The 12071-nt window shown below is 45.5% G+C and overlaps 2 protein-coding genes across 4 annotated transcripts; one reads left to right on the plus strand and one right to left on the minus strand.

Annotated features, from left to right (window-relative positions):
- Positions 1–96: 96 nt before the first annotated feature.
- Positions 97–2987, minus strand: LOC122761898 (gigaxonin-like). 2 transcript variants are annotated; one of them, XM_044017081.1, is made up of 5 exons: positions 2845–2987; positions 1844–2040; positions 1571–1685; positions 317–667; positions 97–201 (listed from the first exon to the last, which is right to left on the minus strand). In XM_044017081.1, exons 2-5 carry the CDS (start codon positions 2011–2013, stop codon positions 112–114), a joined length of 726 nt encoding a protein of 241 aa, XP_043873016.1. In that variant the 5' UTR covers positions 2014–2040; positions 2845–2987; the 3' UTR covers positions 97–111. The 2 variants fall into 2 exon arrangements, with proteins under 2 accessions (XP_043873016.1, XP_043873015.1); XM_044017080.1 differs by lacking the exon at positions 2845–2987 and adding an exon at positions 2510–2832.
- On the plus strand, positions 2913–6610 carry LOC122761897. Of its 2 annotated transcripts, XM_044017079.1 has the most exons (3): positions 2913–3277; positions 4779–5644; positions 5690–6610. In XM_044017079.1, exons 2-3 carry the CDS (start codon positions 4833–4835, stop codon positions 6480–6482), a joined length of 1605 nt encoding a protein of 534 aa, XP_043873014.1. In that variant the 5' UTR covers positions 2913–3277; positions 4779–4832; the 3' UTR covers positions 6483–6610. The 2 variants fall into 2 exon arrangements, with proteins under 2 accessions (XP_043873014.1, XP_043873013.1); XM_044017078.1 differs by having other exon boundaries at positions 4779–6610.
- The last annotated feature ends 5461 nt before the right edge of the window (positions 6611–12071 follow it).

The following is a 12071-nucleotide window of genomic DNA, read 5'->3' on the forward strand; positions in this document are numbered from 1 at the left end:
GAGTGGTTTACAAACTTCAGTCTCACAGTGAGATAAAGACGTGGACGTGTTGCTTTTCCAGCAAACATCATTAGGTGGATTTTTTCTTTAACAACGATGATTACCACAGGTTTAATGTCGCAGGTGGAGTACCTGCTCTCTCAGGTAGCTGGCGTCCAGGCCCTGCAGCCATACAGCTGACATCACTTCCTTCAGGTGCACCTGCAAACACATGGAACAACGTTCATGTTTGAGCAAGAAGCTCTTTTTTAAATCATCATACAATAAACAAACATTTTTAACTTTACATCAGTCATTTTTCATCATGGCCACTCACCTTACGGTCCTGTGGGTCATGTGCCAACCACCGCACCACAGCCTCCAGCACGTACTTCTCGTTGCCCACGTTCAGCTTCTCCATGGCGAGCACCTCGCAGAGCCGCTCCGGCGGAAGCTCCCTGAACTCCTCTGTGAGCGCCACGTCGCGAAAGTGCGTCTGCAGGAACTCCGTGGCGGCATAGTGGACGTGGTACAGGCAGTAGTGGAGGGAGAAGAGGCGGATGCCGAGGCAGTTCTCTGCAGTGATGCAGCTCTCTAAGAACTGACAACACAGCAGCTTGAGGTCGGTCATGAGGAGCAGGTCAGACGCCTGCACCATGTCCTGGATGGTGTCTTCACTCAGAGTGATCTGTGGGTGAAGGGAGCACACACAACTTTTATTTAAACAGGAAAGTCCCGTTGAGATGAAAGGGTTAGTTCTGCTGTGGTTGTATGAGGTTCTGAAGTGTCAGCCGTAAGAACATGTTCACGTCTTTAACTCACTGTGAGACAGTTTATAAACCACTCACTCTCCCACACCAAAGTCCATTGAAAAAGTGATCTTAACATCACAGTACACAGGAGTTGTTGATCCACTGCTGCCTCCATCACCAAGTTCTAATGTCTTATTTTATGGTTTCAGCTTTTAAAATCCTTTGTTCAGATTGACCTCAGTGACACAAAGTGACCACACGAGGCAGCAGAGGACCAGCAGCTCCTGTGTCCCTACCAGCTAAAATCACTGATTTTCTCTATGGGCTTTGGTGTGGGAGAGTGAGTGGTTTACAAACTTCACATTCATGTTATAATAGTCTTATAATGCTATAGGTTTAACATGTCTGACAGCTGGATAAAGCATTATTAAAGCATCATAGACATAAGCAGACATAGATTGTATTGGTGAATGTTTAGTAAAGTGGCTGAACTCTTTTTTTCCTTGCATCTCTGCGGGCAGCCATGTTTTCACATGAACTATCAGCTATACCACTATAACTACAACTATAAGAGCAAGTTTGAAATGCAGTTGTGTAGCCTGTTGTGTGTCACACACAGAGCCTTTAGTCAGATTTCAGCCGCCTGTACACAGCATTATGTAACATCTGCATAAAAAATAAAAAATAACACATTCCATCTGAGATTGAGTTTATCTAATTCGTAAATAATAGAGGGCCTAACACAGAGCCCTGTGGTACATGATGGGCAGGAAACAATAACTTGTTCTGACCACACCTTGCACCTAAAAACAAAACAAACAAAAACTCTCCACACTCACTTCACCGCTGAAGATGAAGTCGAGGATTTGTTTCATGGTGTCCATGGAGACACCCTGCAACTCGATCCTGTATGTAGACCCGTCTTCCTTTGGAGGGTTGTAGTTCAGCTTGGTCCTGACGGGAAGAAATCAAAAATGGAAACTCTGGCAGCTCTTCTGTCATTCCAGCAGAAAGTGGACACACCCATGCTCGCTTTCACAGGGCAGTGAAATAACCATGTGCTCAAATACCAGGGTAAATGATCACTGATGGTCAGTGGTTGATGTCCTGACCTGATGTAAGGGCTCGCAGCAGCCAGGATGTTTTTCTGGACAGGAAGCTCCTCCCCATCGACAACCAGCAGGGCATCGTGGAAACTCTGCTCCTGCCAGAAGGTGCGAAGAACCTGGAGCAGTCTCTGTGAATGCTGAGGGTCCGAAAACTTGGATCCAGAATCGGGCATGTCAGCCCGAAAAGCACTCGTCCCCTCCTGTACACATACAACACCGAAAACCGAACCCCCTTTAAAAATGTGTCACTTTTAGGTTCTACTGCTCACCAACAAACCTGGGCTAGAGATAACACACTTTTTAGTTAGTAACGCTTCAATTCAATTCCGCTTCAACAAATGACAACATAAGCATGTATTTCGTCAATAGATGACAAGTTAAAAGCTGGTTTGTTAGCTACGTGTTTGGCTAGCCTGCAATGGTTCTGGTGAGAATTAGCCACCTTGAACTGAACATGTTTGTGAATATGAATTGGTGCCGCTGCTGGCGTAGAAACCGAGCTGGTAGCGAGACAGTTGTAAACGAAGGAGCTCGCATTAATAGGCCGTTTTTAACTAAACCACTGTCAAACACGAACGGGGAGTGCGAGAGTGACATGTCCGTGTTTACAAGGACTCGCAGCTGTTTTTTTGTTTGCTTATTTAAAATGTCAAGTTAAAGGGGTCTTACCGTGAGACTGCCTTTACAAATAGTGTCAAATCTGACACGTTCGGGCTGCGTTTCCTCGTCTTTAGAGACGTGAATCACTCGAGGCGTGAATGTAACACGGAGCTAAGACATGTATTCGTGCTGCGTTCACTGGCGCGTGTTTTGAATGTACAAACGCCCGTGTCGTCCGGGAATAAAATGAACAGAATTAATAAATAAAACAATGTACAAAAAATGAGTAGATTCATAGAATACACCATAGTGACGCCAACACTCATGCAATAACAAAGGCAACAACTTTACACGCCTCTTATTATTTTTACGTTACAGAATTCAGATGGTCTTGAACGCCTCACCGGTAACACGGAAACGGTGTCCCCTGTAAACAATGTTCCAATACTTTTAGGAGCCACCTGTGCGCGAACAAAGTCATAAAATAAAGCTCGCGTGAGACGGAAACTTGTTCTTGTTCTACTTTTCTGAGTGAATGTAAGAGACGAGGGCTAAGCAAAGCGGAATATAGCCCGAAAAATCAAACTGTGAGCGAGAGCAAGCCAACGAGAATCCCGCCGAACGGTACTTCCGGTAAGACCGTTGCCGTGACTTACCGCGAGTGAGCGACTCGTTGAGATGCACATGCAATAATATAGTGAATGTGGCGACTTTTATTTTGAAGCCCCAACTTCCTCGTGTCGTTGTTTTCTCTAGTTGACTTTAAGTTAAAACTGCCGCCGCCATAACTGTGAGTAAACGTCAACATGGTCTCGGTTTCCTGAGCTTTATTCAAAGGTAAGAAGTTCAAGATAAGCTAGTTTAAAAACTACGTGTAAAGTTTGATGTCTACGTTGAGTACGTGTAAAGTTTAATGTCTACGTTGAGTACGTGTAAATCAGTAACGCTGCAGTTGCCCGCTATAGTGGAGTCGATATTTTTATTCACCACCGTAAACATCGACCACAAACAAAAACTGTAAGGTCTAAGGCTACAGTTAACAACTTTCTGTATTATTCCATGAGTTGTTTGGTTTGGCAATTGTCAATTATTTTGGTAATCGATTAATTGGTGTGTGTTTTTTAATAATAACTTATACCAGTTTCTGTGATTTTCAGCTTCTTAAATGCCACTTCTTTCTGCCGTTTTAACCCAGAAAATAGTGGACAAATGATTTTATCATAAATTTAATCGTTAGTTACAGCAATAATTATGCATTTAATATCTCTGATCATTTATGGCATGTGATTTATTCTCTTAATTTAACAGGTTTGATCAACTTATTTATTTCTCATGACTAAAATGAATATGATGTAGAAATGTTCTCTAATGTCTTGGTTTTGTCCACAAACAAACAAAATGATTCAGTTTGAATGATTTATTTTGTTTTATGAAGCAAAGACAGTAGAACATATTCAAATTTAAGAAGCTGAAAAATGACAGAAAGTAGAAAATATTCAAATTTAAGAAGCTGAAAAATGACAGAAAGTAGAAAATATTCACATTTAAGAAGCTGAAAAATGACAGAAAGTCGAAAATATTAAATTTTAAGTAGGTGAAAAATGACAGAAAGTCGAAAATATTCATATTTAAGAAGCTGAAAAATGTCAGAAAGTAGAAAATATTCACATTTAAGAAGCTGAAAAATGACAGAAAATAGAAAATATTCAAATTTAAGAAGCTGAAAAATGACAGAAAGTAGAAAATATTCACAATTAAGTAGCTGAAAATGACAAAAGTAGAAAACATTCATATTTAAGAAGCTGAAAATGACAGAAAGTATTAAATATTACTTAAGAAGCTGAAAAATGACAGAAAGTAGAAAATATTCACATTTAAGAAGCTGAAAAATGACAGAAAGTAGAAAATATTCAAATTTAAGAAGGTGAAAAATGACAGAAAGTAGAAAATATTCACATTTAAGAAGCTGAAAAATGACAGAAAGTAGAAAATATTCAAATTTAAGAAGGTGAAAAATGACAGAAAGTAGAAATATTAAAATTTAAGAAGGTGAAAAATGACAGAAAGTAGAAAATATTCACATTTAAGAAGCTGAAAAATGACAGAAAGTAGAAAATATTTAAATTTAAGAAGGTGAAAAATGACAGAAAGTAGAAAATATTCAAATTTAAGAAGGTGAAAAATGACAGAAAGTAGAAAATATTCAAATTTAAGAAAGTGAATAATGACAAAGTAGATTTTGTAAAAATCTTAATCCAATTTAAATGCTCCCACAAAACAGGTGAATACAGTAAAGAAGCATAAACTCTTTGTATGATGTGCTTGATTTGCTCTGCAGCTGGTGTGCAGATGTTGTGGCGGTTTAGTGGAGACACAGTTCAGGACTTCAAACATGCCCCGACCTCCTCGAAACCAGTTGTCTCCATGGATAGAGAAGCTGATCCTGAGCTACAGCAGCCGGGAGCAGGAGGAGGAGGGGAGGGGCGGGCGGCTGAAGGCTCACGTCATCGGTGTGGGTGAGATGTCTCAGTCTCAGGCTCAGAACTCTGACGGCCTCACTGGGCTCCTCTTCCTGTCGGACGGTTTCCTCCAGATCCCCGCCGTCCTCACCGCCGCGGCCTGGGAGCGTCTGCAGGAGCAGGAGGACCGCGAGTGTTTCGCCAGCCTCCTCAACGCCACTGCGTGCATCCACGACTACCAGCTCCGGTTCCACATGACGTCCGAGCAGACCAGGTGCCGCTTCTTCCTCTCGGTGGGAGAGCTCGCCACGACCGCCGCCGGTCCGGTCAGAGACAACACGCCGTGCTGCACGACCGCGTCCTCTGTGCGGCTGAAGATCTGCGAGACGTGGCGGGCGCTACTGAGTGAGGAGGCGGAGCCAGAGTCTCAGAGGAGTCAGTGTGGGTTTGATCTGTCCGAGCTGCTCGGCGAGTGGCAGCACGACTGTGTCCAGGCCGTGCTGGACGACGTGCGGGACAGGCTGGCGGTGGCAGGTGGGGGCTCTGTGAGCCCGCAGCCCTCCACCTCCTCGTACGCGCCACTGCCGACTCTCGCCGCCACGGGCTGGGACGTGGACAGGCTCAGATTTAAAGGAGTGGAGCGCTTCACTGTCCCCGTGAAGTGTCTCCTCGTCCCAGAGGACGGAGCTCGGCAGCCACGGACGTCGTCGCACACCGTGGACACGCGCACACATTCACGTCCAGAACCCGCACCGCTGTCCGTAGATGTCGCAGCGTGGCGAATACCTGCACCGGCAGCTGCAGAGAGAGTCTGTGGTGCAGACGAGATCCCGCCTCTTCCTGTGGACGACGTGACGCGGCACGTAATTGAGAGCGATGTCACGCTTTTGTCAAATCCCTGGGACATTTTCCCCCCACCGTGCACGTCCTCCTCCTCTGAGGCTTCACCAGACGCCTCAACAACAAATGCTGAAGCTAAATCCAGACCCGGTCACGCCGTCACGGCAACCAGCGCTCGGCTTCCTGTCCACATCGCCAAGGAATCCCAGCCGACGTCAGCGCAGAGCAAAGACTTTAGCGACTTCCCGCCGTACCAGAAACCACCACATTCCACCGGCCCCGTCTCCACGCCTGCTTCTTTGGCGTTGCCTTTCGTGAGTCCACCGGAACCCGCGGAGGTGTCGCCCCCTGCAGGCAAGCCTTCTGCTTCAGACCAGGAGACGTGTGAGGAGACCACACACAGAAAGGCGAAGAGGAAGAGAAGTGAGGCTGCAGCTGAAGCTCAGACCAGCGTGGAGCCGCCATCTTGGCTCGTTGACACGCAGGCAGGCTCAGAAGACGGCGGCAGCCACAGAAACGGCCACAGTGTGAGCAGCATGTGGAGGAAAACTCCCAGCATGCACAGCAGCGGCAGACCGTTCTCCTACACGTACCAGGTGACCGGACAGAACCTGCAGGACTTCAGTGGCTTCACGGTGTCCAAGTCTTTGCTGCACTGGGCCGTCAAATATCTGCTTCCAAAGCAGGAGCCCGTGACCTCTGACCCCGGCCGAGGTCACGTCACTGTGGGCTCAACAGGTTAAAACAAAAGTGTGCCAGATTTCCAGCGTTCTGACTGTTTCTGATGAGTCATGTTTACGTTAATCTTTGTAAAAAATAAAATGTAAAGAGTGTCACTGAAGTGGAACCTAAATAAAACAAAGGAAGTGTGGTTATGAGTTTTCTTATGACTGAATTAAAATCTGATCGTCTCATCTGCGTCACTTTAAATCTACGCCACACGTCCACGTCTTTATCTCACTGTCAGACAGACGTTTCCAACAGGAAACTGAAGTTTGTAAACCACTCACTCTCCCACACCAAAGCCCAGAGAGAAAATCAGTGATTTTAGCTGACGGGGACACAGGAGCTGCTGGTCCTCTGCTGCCCCGTGTGGTCGCTTTATGTCACTGACTCGATCTCAACAAAGGATTTCAAACACTGAAGTGACAAAATCAGACATTAGAACTTAGTGATGGATCAGCAACTCCTGTGTGTGTGATGTTAAAATCACTGATTTTCTCTCAGGGCTTTGGTGTGGGAGAGTGAGTGGTTTACAAACGTACATACCTGAACTGTGCCTGTCAGTGTTTGACTCTTTAAATCAGCTTCAGGGTGAGTTCTTGCTGAAGTTGTTTTCTCTGTGACGTCACGTTGGCTCAGGAGATGAAGAGATAGAAAGTCTCCCTCCACGGTAACGCCCCCCAGTACCTTCAAGATCTTCTCAGCACGCTCACTACGCTCCACCAACAGTTACAGACTTCTCCCCCCCAGGACTAAAACCCGCACACTTGGAGACCGAGCCTTCTGCTCCTCAACTGTGGAACACCTGAGGGCCCCACAGACGGCTGACCGCTTTAAAAAGGGTCTAAAAACCTTTTTTTTTTTTAAATCCTTTAATCTGTAATTGTTTTTTATTTTTACTACTGTTTCTTGTTACTCTGGATTGTTGTTGTTTTTTTTAACTCCTTTTGATTGCTTCTGTAGCACTTTGAGATTTTTTTGGAATATAAAGTGCGTTACAAATAAAATGTATTATCATTATTATCATTATCATTATTATTATCATGTCATTGTCATTATTGTTGTTGTGCCGTTATCTTTAAAATGGCGTACAGCTCCTTTAAATGTCATACTGTAGTAAAGTACAATTCATTGAGGAAAAGTGCGTTTGCACCCGTTGGGCCTCACATGCTCTAGGTTTGATGATTTGATGATTTGGCTGGATTGACCCTTTAAAGCAACACACAGGTTTAGACGACAACCACAGCAAAGTGTTTATGTCAAAAGTGTCTGTGGGCGGGGGAAGAGTTGGTTTGAGATTTTTGTGACGGCGCAATACACACTCATTCTGTATGTGTATAAAATCTGAAAACGTCCCAAAAACACAACAAAAAACAAAACATGTATCAAAACTTTGATTGATGTGAGAAAAGTCCAGAGTCTTGTGACCCGTTTAAAGTTTCAACCACGTCTCTACGTTAAAGTACGACGACACTGTGACGCTCCAAAATGGGCGGGGCTGAAACTGTTTTATCTGACAAACAGGTCTCACGTCGTTGCCATGGAAATATTGTTGACGTTGTTTCTTTTAGCATTTTCTTTGAAGATCAGTTTCCTGTAGAAAGAGAAATATGTTGAACGACCATAACTGTTGAATGAGGACCTCTGTGAAGACCGAGCCTGAGATTCAGGACGACAGGACCCAAAAAAGTGATGTCACAGAAAAACTTGGCATGCACGATATTTATCGGACCAATAAGATATCGGCCGATTTGGGGAAAAATTACGCCATTTTTTTATCGATTCGATAAAAAAGATCCGATAAATGAATGAAATTGTTTTGACGCGCTGGTTACGTCATCTATCGCGCCTTACTAGCAGGACCCAAGCCTGACCCGTCACTGCCTGTTTAATAATGTCTTCACCAGTGTGGTCATTTTCCTCCGTGTCAGAAGATAATAACAGCATTGTTGTTTGCAAAAGCTGTTCAGTGAAACCAATTTACGAGAAAACTGAAATATCTTCGTTTTCGACCATAAATGAAATAAAACGCTGTTTTTTCGTTTTTGTTGTCAAAATCAAAATTCAAATAAATGGCCCGATTTTGTTTTTTTTGACTATTTATTTTGCCATCATTTTTTTCATCTGAGGAACGAAGTGAAGGACAGGAAGTCAGGTGACCCAAAAGTAAAAGCAAATACTTCAAAATAAAAGCCAAGAGGATAGTAGAGAAACAAATAATAGCCAGAAAGACAGACAGACAGACAGATAGATGATTAGTGATGTAGGAAAGAGGACGTGTTGATGTGTAGCAATACATTTCAAACTATTGACATAGATAAAGAGACATTTGGTGTCTTTTTAACAAACACCCTTCAGTCGACCTGGCTTCACTTACCACATAGTTTTTCATCACTGTACCATCATCATCATCATTCACCCTCAGCTCAGATTTAAACCTGCATGTCCTTCTGGCCTAACGCTGCTGTCATCTTCTAAGCATCACAAAATGACAATGTGTTATTTATTTTGATTTACTGACCGTTTCACACCTGTAGATATTTACGTTCAGATACAGTGCGACACCTGCTGGTCAGATTGAGTCATATTTCAATTGATGTCTATGTATGCTGTCCATAGAGTGAAGGGAGCAAATATGTGTATTCTTACTCATATTTCTTTTCTCACCCACCATGACTCCTTGTAAGTGCTCAGACCGAGGTGTAAATAGACACTTCGTCTTTAGTTTTGAAGATTAAAAAAACATATGACTGTGATGGTAGCCGAGGGTGCGCTGTCGAGTGGGTGTGGGTTTGGCCAGGAAAGATCAGAGGCAGAGTGAAAATATGGACATAAAGTTTTATTCAGGCTTGAGGGAGGAAAAAAAATCAAGCATTAAGTGTCCATGGGTAAATTCAAATAAATCAATAAAATTAAAAAGGAACAAAAGTAAATCAAAATTCGGCACAAACTCAAAGGTCGGCAAAAACGATAACAAAATTCCCAATCTGCTCATAATCCAATACAGACTCACAGTGCTCACATGCAACAGGGTCAAGACAAAACAAAAAACATAGACTGGACGCACAAACATATAGCAGGTGGCCAGCACCATTTTACATTTAAGGGGGAACATATAACCAATAATTAATACATAAATAACAAGACAGACTCTAAACCAAAGTACATGTTCTTAGTGGTCAAACAGAGACAGATTTACAAAATAAATAACAAACAGTCCACTCTCTTGCCCATGGAACAGGATACATCACAGAGGGGGTTTGATCAAGACCCACCTCTGTCATCCCCATGGTCATACTGACTGTGGACTGGGCCAATTAGGCCCGGAACCAAATAAATGTTCTCGTTTCTGGCCGGCTCCTTTTCGCTGCCAGACAGACGCGGTCAGACTGCGGACCACAACAACGCCTCCAGCGCAACCGGTAATCCATGTCCGTGTCCGGCTGCTCCGCACTCGCCCCGCGGCAAACGCTGCATGAACGAGCGCGGCTGCTAATGTCCATTTATAAGAAGGTGTGTGTGTGTGTGTTTCATCAGCCTGGAGGGCTTCTCTGTGCGGTCGCTCCGTGACCGTCACACCCCCCCCACCTCTGGTCTCACGCCGGCAGGCGGGAGAGGTAGTCAGCAGTGGCATTGCTCCGCCCAGGGATGTGCCGGATTGTGAACCGATACGGCTGCATTGACAGGTACCAGTGGGTAATGCGGGCGTTGGAGTCCCGCATGCGGTTTATCCATTGCAGAGGCCGATGATCTGTCTCCAGAAGGAACTCGCGGCCCAGGAGGTAGTTTTGGAAGGCATCAAGTGCCCATTTCACTGCCAGACACTCCTTCTCGACCGTAGAGTATCGCGTCTCCCTTGGAAACAGTTTGCGGCTGATGTACGCCACTGGATGCCTCTGGTCTGATTCACCCTGGAGAAGCACTGCACCTATACCTGTGTCAGAGGCGTCTGTCTGTAGCACAAATGGCTCTCCAAAATTGGGACAGTATAGTAGAGGCTCATTACACAGCCAACACCTGATCCATTAGCCTCTGAAATGTTGCGGGGGCTCCATGCAGCCCAAACGGCATCTTGCAGAAATGGAAGAGACCCCAGGGCGTCCGAAACGCCGTCAGCTCCCTGGCAGCATCACTAAGGGGAACCTGCCAATAACCTTTTGCAAGGTCCAAGGTGGTTACCCACTTCGCAGGTCCCAGAGAGTCAATGAGGTCATCGATTCGGGGGGTTGGATAAGAGTCAAATTTAGAGACAGAATTGAGATATCGGAAGTCAATGCAGAACCGGAGGGTCCCATCTTTCTTGGGCACCAACACGACAGGGCTGCACCATTCACTCTTAGATCGTTCAACGATGTCCATGGCCAGCATCTGGTTGACCTCCTTCCTCAACCCGTCAAGAAGCCGCTCGGGGATGCGGTAGCTCATGCGTCGGGGTGCTGCACCTTCACACAGGGTGATATGATGGTTTACCAGCTTGGTGTGCCCTGGCTGCGCCTGAAACAAGGCTGGATCACAGAGATGTTTAATGTCCATTTGCTGAGCAGGGGAAAGATGGCTGAGGTCAAGGGTGCCCTCTGTTGGTAAAGGTAGGTACTGCTCCTCCACCTCATCCTCCTCTGGCACGCGTCGGATCATGAGCACCTCAGCACCGGTACTCCTTCAGGAGGTTGATGTGTAAGACCCTTCTTGAGTGCCTCTGCCCCAGTTTTGCGACCTCATAAGTTGTAGATCCCAGCTTACGAGTAACCTCAAAAGGGCCTTGCCATTTTGCCAACAGTTTACTGGAATCACTTGGCAGCATCACCAGCACCTTGTCACCTTCAGCAAAACTCCGAGAACGGGCTCTCTGGTCGTAATAGGACTTTTGACGCTGCTGGGCTTGTTCGAGGTTCTGTTGCGCCAGTTCCGACATACTCTTCAGCCTCTCTCTCATCTGCAGAACATATGAGAGGATATTCTGTGGCTGCGGTAAGTCCTCATCGGGCATCCAGGTCTCCTTTAATAGTGCCAGGGGTCCGCGCACTTCACGGCTGTACAGCAGTTCGAAGGGTGAAAATCCAGTAGAAGCTTGCGGTACCTCCCGGTACGCAAAGAGAAGATAGGGGAGCCAGTTGTCCCAGTCTGCACCAGTTTCACTCACAAACTTGCGTAACATTTGCTTGAGAGTCTGGTTGAACCGCTCAGTCAGTCCATCGGTCTGTGGATGATAGGGGGTAGTCCGTATGCCCTTTATCCCCAACAGCTTGTAGGCTTGCTTAAGGAGCTTGGACATAAAGTTGGACCCCTGATCAGTGATTATAGCTCTGGGAAAACCCACCCTCGAAAACAGCTGCACAAGACATGTGGCTACAGTTCTAGCCTTCACTGCTTTCAGAGCAAAGACCTCAGGGTACCTAGTGGCATAATCTGTGATGACCAACATAAACCGGTTCCCAGCTTTACTGCGCTCAAGAGGCCCTACCACATCCATCCCTAACTGCTCAAAAGGGGTCCCTACTACAGGAAGTGGCTCTAAGGGGACCTTTGGGGGACATCTGCTGGCTGTTTTCTGGCATTCTGGACACGTTTGGCAAAACTCTGCAATGTCTTTGGCCATATTTGGCCAGTAA

This window comes from Solea senegalensis, unplaced genomic scaffold, assembly GCF_019176455.1.
Source record: "Solea senegalensis isolate Sse05_10M unplaced genomic scaffold, IFAPA_SoseM_1 scf7180000015046, whole genome shotgun sequence".
NCBI lineage: Eukaryota > Metazoa > Chordata > Actinopteri > Pleuronectiformes > Soleidae > Solea > Solea senegalensis.

Coding starts and splice junctions, on each gene's coding strand:
- LOC122761898 (XM_044017081.1), bottom strand. CDS start 2,013: ATGCCCGATTCTGGATCCAAGTTTTCGGACCCTCAGCATTCACAGAGA. Junction 1,686..1,843: donor GCTGCGAGCCCTTACATCAG/GTCAGGACATCA, acceptor TCTTCCCGTCAG/GACCAAGCTGAACTACAACC. Junction 202..316: donor ATGACCCACAGGACCGTAAG/GTGAGTGGCCAT, acceptor ATGTGTTTGCAG/GTGCACCTGAAGGAAGTGAT.
- LOC122761897 (XM_044017078.1), top strand. CDS start 4,833: ATGCCCCGACCTCCTCGAAACCAGTTGTCTCCATGGATAGAGAAGCTG.